At 36.3% G+C, this 12,880-nt stretch overlaps 1 protein-coding gene across 9 annotated transcripts in view; it reads right to left on the bottom strand.

Moving 5' to 3' along the window:
- The window catches only part of LOC110840273 (activating signal cointegrator 1 complex subunit 3), a 143,157-nt gene that overhangs the window by 63,636 nt on the left and 66,641 nt on the right, over nt 1-12,880 (bottom strand). For 7 of the 9 annotated variants that reach the window (XR_015537598.1, XM_022085183.2, XM_087357906.1 and 4 more), the window contains 8 exons: nt 12,301-12,410; nt 10,732-10,880; nt 9,719-9,989; nt 7,406-7,539; nt 5,191-5,388; nt 2,825-3,014; nt 1,966-2,078; nt 191-451 (listed from right to left, as the gene is read on the bottom strand). Coding sequence is in view for 8 of the 9 variants with exons in the window: in XM_087357906.1 (XP_087214032.1) it covers nt 191-451; nt 1,966-2,078; nt 2,825-3,014; nt 5,191-5,388; nt 7,406-7,539; nt 9,719-9,989; nt 10,732-10,880; nt 12,301-12,410 (1,426 nt within the window). In the remaining variant the exon portion in view is untranslated. Of the gene's footprint in view, nt 1-190; nt 452-1,965; nt 2,079-2,824; nt 3,015-5,190; nt 5,389-7,405; nt 7,540-9,718; nt 9,990-10,731; nt 10,881-11,319; nt 11,466-12,300; nt 12,411-12,880 lie in introns of those variants that run through there. The other 2 variants (XM_087357907.1, XM_022085186.2) reach the window with 2 other exon arrangements.

The raw sequence follows: 12,880 nt of genomic DNA, 5'->3' as shown, positions 1-12,880 counted from the left end.
GTAGATTTTTTATCAATTTCCTAGAATTGTGATGTCACCCACATGCCAAGTTGTTTACCCATTTTTATACTAAAAAGCAAGGAAGGAATCAAAAAGGAACACATGGGAAGATAAAGGAGAACAGGCTATTTTTCATCCACAGACACACTGAAACAGACACAACGGTGGAGGAATACAAAAATATACATACCTTGTTATTGTGGCAAATGGCCTTATCTACATTCTTGCAACAAATTTCATCTACAGTCTTTCTATATTCATCTGCTCCTTTAACTTTGACTTTCACTAGAAATACTTGTGGCAAAATTGTGGCATGATTCTGTCCAACCACAAATGTATTATCTGCATCCACATGCAGGAACTTAGCCATATCAAAAGATGCTGGAGAACAGTCCGCTGACAGAAGAGAGACTGTGAAACCCAGGATACGCACTGGTCTGTCATGTTTCGCCTATAAAACAAAGTGAAAATTACATTTTCAGGGTTTCTGTAGCAGAAGTACGCTGATATATCTCCTAATGCATTACAATCCATCCCTCTACAATGTTTCTGTAGCTTCATATCCTATGCTTTCTTGCGAGTTTCAAACAGCCTATATTACATGCAGAAGGTTATCAATGAGTCAATTTATTGACATACCACAACAGTTTATTAAAATCTGACTATAAAATAAGTTTACATATTGCTTAATAACTGTCTTAATCAAAATCTACCATTAGTTAGATGTATGCTGTTGCTTTTGCTGGAGTAATTCTTAATATCAAATTTAATTTTTGTTGTAATTTTCACACATCCCTCCAAGTGTTAATTAGTATGATGTATCCTCATTCTTGACTTAACATTCTTCATTCATCTAAGTAATTCTTCAGTTGTTCATTTCCAATAATCCACCACTGATTCATTAATTGACACAAAATTAACACCTGGTGGCCCCACAGTGATAAATAGAGATATCCCATTCATTTGACTGTAGAAGCCAAACTTTGAGATAATAAGAACTGAGTGTGTCTCTTGCAGGGTACCAAATGTCATGTGTCAATATACAGGTGATGATGCTTGTTTATAAACCTCATTAAGGATAAGTACAAAAATTAAAATAATCTAGACAAATTAAAATGCAAGTATAGTTTTTATAAAGATACAAGCATACCTCATTTTATTGTGCTTCACAGATATCACGTTTTTTTACAAATTGAAGGTTTGTGGCAACCCTGCGTCGAGCAAGTCTATTGGCGCCATATTTCCAACAGCATGTGCTCACTTCATGTCTCTGTGTTACATTTTGGTAATTCTTGCAATGTTCTCGCATTGGTTTTTTAGACATAATGCTATTGACACTTAATAGACTACAGTATAGTGTAAACATAACTTTTATATGCACTGGGAAACCAAAAAATTTGTGTGACTCGCTTTATTGCGGTGGTTTGGAACTGAACCCGCAATATCTCCGAGGTATGCCTGTATATGATATAAAAAATAAGCAATTTCATTATTTCAGTAGTTTACCTTAAGAAAACTACAGGTAATGAACAAGTGGTTATGATAGTTCTATATGAATTTGAAACATTATATGCATTCCTGCCATTATAATCAAATGAGACCAACAGCAATGCAACTTACATTAAAAAATCCAGACATAGAACAGTCAACACAAAATTACCTAGATGGCTAACTTCTGAGTTGCAGCACCATATAGTCTGGTAAATGTTTACTGACATTTCAGAGGTCCTTGATGATGGAGGCAAGTACAACCCAGAAGAGAACCAACTTCATACTCACTGCTGTGAAAACCTCACATCCTACACAAAATTAATGCAAGCAATACGGTCTCTGCTCATCAATTAAATTCACAGGTGTGAATTAAATTTTGGTCATTTTCTTCTATAATATATTACCTACATTATATCATACTTTAACATTCTCAGACACAAATATTTTATGAACAAATGCATAAAAAATGCCCACCCGTCCTGTAGTTCTGGTAACAATTGTTTCCAGAGCTGGACCACAGGATTCTTGTAACCAATTCATTTCATCAATAATAAGTAGTCTCACAACTTCCAACATCTGATCATTCCCTGTAGGAGGAAAGATATCAGTATAAACGTCAATGGATGTTAAAAAAAGCACAAAAACCTTTACCCAACCATCATCATCCGATACTCTGAAGGAATAGCATTTTATTATTGTTTGTTACAAAATCTATAACTGTATTTACATAGAGATAAGAGATTCCTTTACGTATTTTGTATCTGAATATATATGTCACTGATAGCCTAAAAGATGCAATGCTTTTACGAGGTGCAATACAAACATTTCTAGACCAGCTGCACAGTAACATTACTGTAACTGTTCAGACTTCCTGTGCTATATGATGGTAAAATACAATCTGCTAAATTACTTTCCATTAATTTCAGGACTTTAGAAGGTGTCATTCAGTAGAGGCTATACATGACAAAGTAAACTTCTGTTGTGATACATGCAATTTTCATTCTTAACAAATAGACTTTAAAGAGCAGCAGGTGTGGATCAAGTTTCAAAATAGACAAAACTGCTAGAGAAACATATGACATGGCAAAAGATGTTTCAGAGAGGAAACAAACAATATAATAAATATTTAGGGCACTGTATCTTATAAAACTGATAGAATTATGCATCAGGAGCTTGTCTCCATTGGCATGGAATTTCTTGACCAACTGAGCCACTATCAGTTTTAAGGACTCTACCCATTGGAATCAGTTATATTAATTTAATTTCAAGAGATAATTCAGAGCTGTTAAGAAACAAACAAGATTTACATTTACAAGATATTTTAAACAATTACCTAAGACATGAGCTATGTCTCTCCATACACTGGCAGTAGTTACTAGAATTTGTGCAGACTCAAAGTTAGCCTTAGTGACATGTGTAGAGGCAGTGTAACAGCTGACAACAATTTTATGTGACTCAAGCCTGTTAGCCAATTTCTGTGATGCCTGCTCAGCTGCTTCTTTTGATCCCACAAGATAAAGTACCTGTAAAATTCCCAATCATACATACACAAATAATTTTTTATAATAAGGTGAGTAATTACATTTTACACAGAGGCTGGATAGGGCTATTTTGAACTGATCACAAGAAGGAGAGCATCATGAGAAAAATTCTGATTCAGAAATTAATAAACAGCTATCACTCATCTTCAGTGATGGAATACACTAAACAGACAGACAATAAACGTAGAAAAATAACACTGTGGTAACTGAAACTGAAGATTCAACACAGCTAACATCAAATCCCACCACTGAACATCATCTTGAACCACTTTCATCCACCTCCCATCATTGCAATCTATTTCTAGAAGTATAAAATCCATCTTAATATTATCCTTATATATCCTTACTGGTCTTCCAAGTGGGAATATTCCACATGTTAACCACCAAAATTCCGTAAGCATTACTTGCATCCCCCAACACTGCTACATGCCCAGCCAACCACACAACACTAATCATAAATGTTAAGTCAGTAAGGATTCAGAAGGCAGAGGTACGTGGATGATTTTAAGGCACTATTCCAGCATTTGCATGCAGGAAATGCAAAATGAGCCAGAGTGCACTTCATACATGAGTTTGAATAGTTGACTCTGGCCCATTACCACAGAGCCGATATCATTCAGTGTCATATCTCATTATTCTCCACTAGATAACAACAATTTTTTTAATTATAGACAATAAAAACATTTCAGGATCAAAATTACTGTACAACATTAAAGTACACTGTATGAATATTATATAAAGAAAAGTTGTCTGTGACACTATCACCTTGCATTGGAAGCTGCCATGGCAGAAAATGAAAATTTGTATAAATTCGGCTTTCGTGTGTGAGCCACGTCAAATGTTGAGTATTAACCCACATTTCAGCAAACACTGCAGCTGCCATCTTCAGATAAATGAGGCAAGTTCTGGAAGCCTTACATAGGGAAGACAGTAGGTGGCAACCCTCCCAAAGGCCAAAACCAGCATCCCCATCGCAGGAGGAGAGCAACGTCAAGTAGGGGAGAAACCCAGACATGACAGCAGATGGGGCTCTGGTAACACTGCAACAGATGTTCAGCTACCACTAACTGCCAGTTCTCCAGTTTGGTGTCTCTTACATGATCTCCAAATCTGGTGGAGATGTGATGGTCAGTTTGACTAAAGTATACCTTGTCACAGTAACATAAGATTGAGTGTTTGCAAGATCCTCCTCCTCTTCCACTCGATAGTGGCCTGCTCCTCTGTTCTACCAATCAGAACCATCAAATCTTAACTCGCCACCTACTGCCCTACATACGCCTTCAAAAATATTCCCCACTATACATTAACCTTGAAGATGGCAAATGAAATGTTTTCCAAAACATTGGTTAATACTCAACATCTGACATGAAGTACTTTCAGTGTGGCATATCTACATAGTAAATTTAGGAGGCAGGCACATGAGGGATGTTGTGTATTATTCCACGCACCTGCACAGGAGTGACTGCAAAAAAACCAAGGGACCTACGCTGCGACACACACATTAATACAACAAGCAAAACTGTAATGAATAAACCCATGAATAAGGAGGGTCTGTTGCATATGCACAACGTCACCATAATAAATACATAATTCCATTATTTTAAGAAAAGTTCAGATACGAAATGGGTTCTTTCACTAGTATTTACTAAAACAAATGATACATTTAAGAAAGCAAATAAAACAAAAAAATTGTTATTTTCACATATAAAGTACCACATGCACTATTTATGAAAACAAAAATGCATATCTGATATTACCCAAGAAAAACTGAAGTTTGTACAGATAATCATGAAGTCCCCACACACCTCGTAGCTAAAGATGAAACACCTACATCTTTGTAAAAACTTTTAAATCACCGCCAATATTTTCAGAAGATGTGAAATGCAAGTTTATGGATGAATTTTTAGCAATGAGGTGAAGTTCTGTAAAATAATGTTGAGCTGGTTCTATTGTGGTGCTGATCTGACATCTGTCAGGCCTGCAAAGCAGACGGTACAGAATATTTCAACATACACTTAAGAAGCCCTGAAAGTTAGTTCACAGACTTAAAGCAATAGATGTACAGGGACTTTACAATCAATCTTTTACAAGCGATATTCCGAAATATGACATATTTTCTTCCTCAAACTGTTCATGTAAATTGTAACATTACAGTTACCTTCAACTGATGTCCATGAGTGCTGAAATTACTTGATGTGGCAGACAGAAGATTGAACACTGCCAACAAAATTATATTTGTTTTGTCAAAACCAAGTGGAAGAGTGATCATAAGATTTTTATCTGAATCAAATACTGACTCAAAAAGCGCAGAATCAATGCTATTGCGCTCTTTTCTATCAAATGCACTCTGTCCAGCCTGTAACAAAATCCAAAAATAGACATATATACTGAAAACTACATTTGGAGTGATAGACTAAAAATAACAGCCAGAAGAACAAAGAATGGCAAAAATAGAAGTAATAAACTTTGAAACAGGTGGAAAATTTTAAGACAATAAAGAAAAAAGCTGATAAAATAAGCACAAAAACAATACCGGAATGAAGATCTACAGATTTTGATGAAAATCATCTCAAGGGAAAATAATGTTTTTGTGATGATAAAAAATAAACATACATCAACGAAAGCTAGTAGTAAAATAACTTCAGAGAATGGAATTTGAATATCACATAAATTAAAAAGCAAACCTTAATGACTGTCTTCTGCGATCTTTCACCACAGAAATTTATGTTTCAGAGGTGCTTACTACATCTTCAGAGCAATAAGTAAGCTGTACATGAATAAGTGGGTGAATATGAAGAACTCCCACATGAGGCTGTGGCCCCCCCCCCCCAAATCTCCCACTGGCTCCCTTGCTCTTTTGTCTTGAACTCTATCCTCACTCCTCACCCATTGTCTGACTTCATTAGTGGTTATAAAATTTAGTAAAGAATTTTAAGTAATAAAATACAAAGAATTACAAAAGAAACTCTCAGTGGGAAGCAGCATGCATTTCTTTGGGAAAGAACAACAGATTTGACCTTTACAGAAAAACAAACAATTTGGTACGGAAATGGTAACTGTAAGATTTAATATACATATATACATATACACACAATAGTAATAAAGAGAAAACTTCACAGTGGATGCAAAATTACTGTGACCTTCAGGGAGGATGGAAAGCGCAAGGTGGAACAAGATAGCAAAGAGTCTCTCTAAACATGTATAATGTACCTAAAAACATGTTTTCCCCTTTTAATGTATTTTGTGAACCAAAGAAAGTACAAAACATTACTGATGCAGGCACATGCCTTAACCCACACAGACTACTTCTACAGCCTAAGTGTAATCATTTCACACTGGATAATGTACAAGGAAGGAGTGGGTTATCCCTGCACATGTGCTATCACGTTGTAGTCTCCCCCTGCCCCCACCCTCAATAACGGTAATCAGTCATATGAGCTTGGCGTTATGTTGTGACCACTGTAAGTACTGAAAGAAAAACAGTCATAAAGACAGAAAAAGTACTTTTTTTCTGAAATGGTGTCATATATCTACAAGTCCACATAGAGTTACATCCCAGAAGTCCAAAATCGACATCTTTGCTGCCACGAGAATCTCTAATCTCAAGAAGAGACAGAATTAGAAATTTAATCTTAAGGGAAGAAGCTGAAATCCAAAATTTGTTAGTAGAATTAGAAAAGAAATGATGAGTGTTTGACCATGTAAATAGAACAGATAGAACAAGGATAAAGAGAAGAACATTACAATTATGATTTTAAGGATTAAGAACCATGGGATACCACTGCATAGTAATAAAGATTACAAGTAGAGAAGAAACAGCTAACAATAAATTTAAAAAGGGAAATTATAAGAAAACAGGAGTGACCGAAGAGTTTTTTTTGCATCAACTCCTATAAAATGGGAATGATGCTAGAAGAAAAAGAAGAAGACATTTATTACACATTATATCAGCAATTTCAAAAGCAGCAATAGACACAATACTTATACTCGTATGTAAGCAAAGATTCAAGAATAGGAACAATTATCACAACAGAGGGATAACAATTGTTTAGACAATAAGAAAGAGGCAGAAAGAGAAAAAAATATAAGAAAAATGAACACCAGTATGTAAAAATCATAAAATTATCCATATGAACATCATAAACATAAGGAAACCTAACAATATTAAGAACAAGCATGCGACAGAGACCAATCAAAATATGAGAAACATTTGCAATGAAACTATTATCTTAAGTTAATGATATTTCGTAAAGGAAATTCAGAATATTTTACAGTATGTACTTCTCTGACTTCTCTCATTAACTTGTTTCTTTTTATAGCTTACTAACAGAGCATTCCAAATTCCTGCAACTGGCACCGCAGATGCAACTCACCTCATCTGACTCTGACAGAGGCATGATTAAACCCAAGCCTTTTGTTGTCTTTAAGGAAGTATATAATTTCACCTCTTCACAGAATGCAGTTTCAAAATGCTGACAGTGCACTTGATATACTGAAGACCTGGAATCTAACAGCACAAATAACTCAACATCTTGAAGAGAACTTTTCAAACTAATATACGTACATAAATCTGGTAGATTTTAATTCTTAAGGCAGGACATCAAGCTCTTCTCCTACAGAACGTTAATCAACACCACCCACTGACATTATGTATGTACTAATAAGAGTAATGCCAGACTAAGTACCTACAATTTGCACGCAAACAGGTAGGAAAATGTTTAAAGAATACTTCCTGACCTCAATAAAATTACTAAATGTTTAGGAATCTTAATGGTACCTGCACCTTGTCGTGGTCGTGGGGCTTGAGTACCTCAGTGACCCCAAGAGCTATGCTGGCGGTAGCATAGCTACTGGTAGGGCCTCCTTAGCGAGATTGGTTGAGAGGGAGAGGTCAGACTAAGACAGGTACCCTGGTCCTCCAGGTTGGGGATTGGTTGCAAGGCTAACAACCTTGCACCGTAAAAAGGAAGATGTTTCGAAACCTCAATCAAAGCCTCGGACAGATGGACCTAACAGAGGACCGAATGGAAGAGGAGAATTGTGGAGGCCATGGACCGAATACAGACCGGAGAGCCAAAGAAGAAAAAGAAATGTTTAGGAATACACTTCTCCTCCAACAGATTAATGTGATGTGGTATCATAAAGGGTTACTTCATAACCAGTGAAAGCTATATGAGACATACCACATTAATAGATTAATTAAATAAAATTTAGGCATGTCTCTCACATTAGTTTATTGCACGTCATGTGTATGTTAAACACGCTGTCTTAAGACTGCAACTGTGATATAATGCGCATAGTTAATTTTTTGTAAATCTTCAAAATGTATCATTGTGACCAGTCTTTGCATGTGCCCAATCACATTAACATACAGTACTGAACATATTTCTTGTTCAGAATTTCATTAGAAAAAATAAATATTATAATATTTGTTGGCAAATTTCACTAGCAGCAACCAGATTTATGTCCAGGTCATTCATTATCCATGGTTAAACGGGACTGGAAAATTGCCACTTGAAGTGAATCCCTGTTAAGTGGGGAATTTCTAGCCATAATAATATAAAATGGGGTTGATAAGGACTGAAAAATCATAGGGTAACACCAATAGGTCTGTACTAGGAGACTGCATCCATATGAAAGACTATATACATACTTCCCTGCATTATGGATGAGGAAAACTTGGCTTAGAATCTCAACAACCAAGTCTATTGCGTACTGATAGAACAATGCACTGAGGAAGACAGGAGAAATAACATGGCTTCAGGTTACAGTCAAATAAACACAAAAGTTCAGTATATAGCACAGAGTTGGACATATAAATTCATCGCCCTGATGACAGAGGCAGTATGACCTCTGAAACGTTGGTTAACATCGACCAGACTACACAGCGCAACAACCCAGAAGACAGAAATCTTCATATAAATGCTGTTGCAGCAACATAACTAGTAGAGCATGTGGTCTTTATAAATGAAAGAAAAACCAGACGAAAAGTGAACAAGTGGCCTGTCTGAACAGACAGCTGTAGTCTGGATAGAGACACAGAGGAGTTTCACATATTAACAGTAGCAGGTCAAGGCAGATGTTACATCTTTATGTTCGGCAAGCCAGAGGTCACAGGTCAAACATATGATATGGGGATGAGAAACAGGCTGTTCACAACAGTATGAAGCAAGAATATGATAGGGTTGAATTATTACAATATATTAAACTGACTTCCTGAAGAAAAATTTTAAGTTCTTTTTGATGATTGCTCCTTTCCTAAAAGACTTAAACCTTTCAATCTGGAAGCCAAAATTTAAAATGTACTGTTGCCTTTAATGTCACTGTAATTGCTAAATTCACTATTATTACCATTTATAAAAGATCTAAAACTGCAACATCCTTTGAAGTTTCTAATTTAGCATGTTATGGTAGTTTTGGTCACAAGCATCATCAACTTTCACCCCCATGATTTCCAGACTTAAAAAGCATTGATGTAAAAATGGTTTTCATGAAGAAATAACCTGAACATCAATCTGGGTGCCACTGCAATGAGAACAAACTATACTAAACTGCAGTTGCAACCAGTTCAGACAAGTAAAGGCACTCAGAGCACCATAATCTGAATGTGAGCCATCAGCACCTGGAGTAGGAACCACACGAATCACGTGCATCAAATTGTTTCATAACAAATGCTTTACTTTTACCTGAAAACTTCTGTTGCTCAGATTCGTGTATTTGATTAACAGCATTATCTTCCAAGTCTTCAGCTAACAGACCTTCATTTTGAACATTTTCATCCATTAAAGTAATATCATTTAGTTTCGACACATCTGGATATATAATTTTATTCCTATTCAGTGGAACAAATTTAATGTGACTTCCAAATAATTCCTGCCTGTAACCCAGCCTCTTCTGTTTTTCTTGAAGAACCTCAAGAGTATACTGTGGCAGAACTGTTGCAATGTCTTGAACAATCTGTAACCAAAGCAGTAGTGAGGAAAGGTGCTCTAACGATTGTTATACTATTGTAATCCATGTAAGATTTGAGGTTTTCACAGCGGTCAGTATGAAGATTTCTGTCTTCTGGGTTGTTGCGCTGTGTAGTCTGGTCGATGTTTACCAACGCCCTGATGACGGAGGCAGTATGACCTCTGAAACGTTGGTAAACATCGACCAGACTACACAGCGCAACAACCCAGAAGACAGAAATCTTCGTCTGTGATCATCTTAGAATCTGAGATTGTGCTATACATTTCCTTTGTTGGTCATCATCTTCACTATCATCCTACCATACAGGTCAAAACGGAGATGTGTTCCAAATTAAAACGTGAATTTCTACTTTCGCTCTAGCCGAATGGGCAGCGGAAAAGATGTGTTCATTTTACAAAAATTTTGCAAAGAATGCATAAAAACTTCATGTTCTGTACCTTCCATGTATTCAGAAAAACAACAGAAACAACTTGAATCAAGACTCAACACACTTTCCAAGGTTTATACAGATCACTTTGACTTAAGTAAACTCTGTAACTTTAGATTCATGTTTGTGACTCTCAAATTTTATTATATCTTAAAACCATTACCTGGTAATAAGTGCAGTATTTTTAAAAGCAAGTCCAAAAGAACACACTGTTTAAACTGATCAACTGTTCCGTAAACACCTCCAAAGATTCTACACAATACCCTCCTCACTAACACTGTCTCATTTAAGTTTTTTCACCTGGTGGATTCTGTATATGATGACAGATGTTGAAAAGGTTCCAAATACATGCTTCATAATTTGTTTCAACAGTAGGGAAGTCACAGGTTGTTGGATGAATAAACGCAGCAGAAGTATTGCTACTTCCTCCACAGGAATTTCTGTCATTTCTACAAAAAGTCACACACACCAATCCATTATTAGTTTATTTCCTGTAATTATAAATGAGGAAGATGTGACTGTTCTGCTAACAAAATGACAGACAATGACATAGATTACAAATCAGTAAACTACACTACACACAAAAATTTCTGCAAACCTTAAATATTAAAAAAAAAAAAAAAAAATCACACCAAATCTAAGACCATAAGTATGGATTCTCACAACAAATTTGCTGTACCACTGAACTAGATTCACCTACCCCATACCACTTACGCACTGGTTTTTCTATTACATTTCCAGACTAAACTTTATATGAATTTCATGTTGTCCCTATCTGCAAAACATGCTCAACACTATAACAAGAAGTTAATACTAAGTTTAACACCAGCCAGATACTCAACCCTCAAGCTGGATGACCACCACATTTTGGCTGGGATAGCAGCTAACCTTTATAGTCTACCTGGATGTGCAGGGTCTTCACTCCACAGACCAGGAGAAAAGCCCTGCTAGGAATTCGATACACGCGCACGCACAACATTTCACTGTGAGTGACGACTCATCCTAAAAGCATTCGTTCCACAACCACTGAAAAAGCAACAGACACAAGGCTTTCACGTCTTCTTATGAGTACAGCTTTAAGATTATCTCACAGTGGCTCAGTGATTTAATCTAGAATATTATCGCAATACCCGCAGAATACATTAGAGGTGCACTCACTACATGCTACTCTTAACTGCTTGATGTTTTCAGTCTATGTGTAGTAGCCTTAAACTCTGACATATCACACTTCCCACCAATAGCAGCCCCCTAGTCCACAAGGCAGTAAACATTCCCACCGCACCGCCCCAGAAACGACTTCCCCCCGCAGGGCTTTTCCCCTGGTCTGTGGACAGTACCATGTCCTGTTTGTCTGAGAGAGCGAAGTGGTAGGTGGCCTGGCACTGACTTGCCATGTCTATCCACCACCAACTAAAAGTATACTTCTGACCCGTGGCTCACATATTCGCTGACCCTGTGACTTTTATTTGTGGGAAAGTTTATAAGATATGGTGAATAAACAAATCCCCCACTCCAGACAAACTAAGAAACAATAGCTGTTGCAAGATTTCAGCAATTTCCCGAGGAAGAACTCCAGAGAGTTAATACGTTCTGCAGGTACACTGAGGGAATTTGGTCAGAAGGACAACATTTTCAGCATATGCTGTAGCAGTGATGAGTTTTTATTACATTTTGAAAGGTTATACTCACTGCAATAGGTTACTGCCAAGCTAAGGCTACTTTTACTATGACCTGATTGGCTGTCACCTGAAATGTGGCCATCTCAAACAAACAGGACATGGTAGATACTGTACAATGACATGGTGACGAGAAACTATAACGGACACAGCTACCACATTCAATCAGGAATTTAATATATAAAGAATGTACCAGACAGCTCTTGAGATACAGCAAACAGTTTCTTAAGTAGTCCCTTGACAGCCACTTTGGATGTTGCTTCATCTTCTAACAATGCTTGGATTTTTTTCCATGAACAGTCCCTAAACAATGTAAGATTATTATATGGTGCAAATACAAAGACTGCATATGTTCTACAGTCTTATACACAAGACATGTAAAATCTGTACATGAAAATTTACTCCAGTGTCCATATTTTAATTATTTTTTTTGTAGCTTAAGTGCGTCATGTTTGTGTTGAAACCAAATATATATTTATTATCACAGTCTATACACAAACGTATTTAAAATGTTGTTGTTAAAATTTATATAACACTATAACATCTTTAGTATAAAATATTACAATAAGTTATATTATGTTATATTATGGCACTTTTATCGTAGTATGGTGTTACATTTATTATGGCGCTTATTATTAATTGCACGACATGTTTCGATGTTTTATGACATCATCTTCAGGTTTATATCGTCGTTTTTATCATTGTGGTCACGCATACTATTATCATTGAAAATTTGTATGCAAACAAAGCATTAGAAGTGTATCAGGTGGCAC

This window comes from Zootermopsis nevadensis, unplaced genomic scaffold, assembly GCF_977971745.1.
Source record: "Zootermopsis nevadensis isolate Lab colony 2312 unplaced genomic scaffold, Znev_1.0 Znev_ptg000029l, whole genome shotgun sequence".
NCBI lineage: Eukaryota > Metazoa > Arthropoda > Insecta > Blattodea > Termopsidae > Zootermopsis > Zootermopsis nevadensis.
The sequence above is the reverse complement of the archived record's forward strand: the minus strand, read 5'-3'. Positions and strand labels throughout refer to the sequence as shown.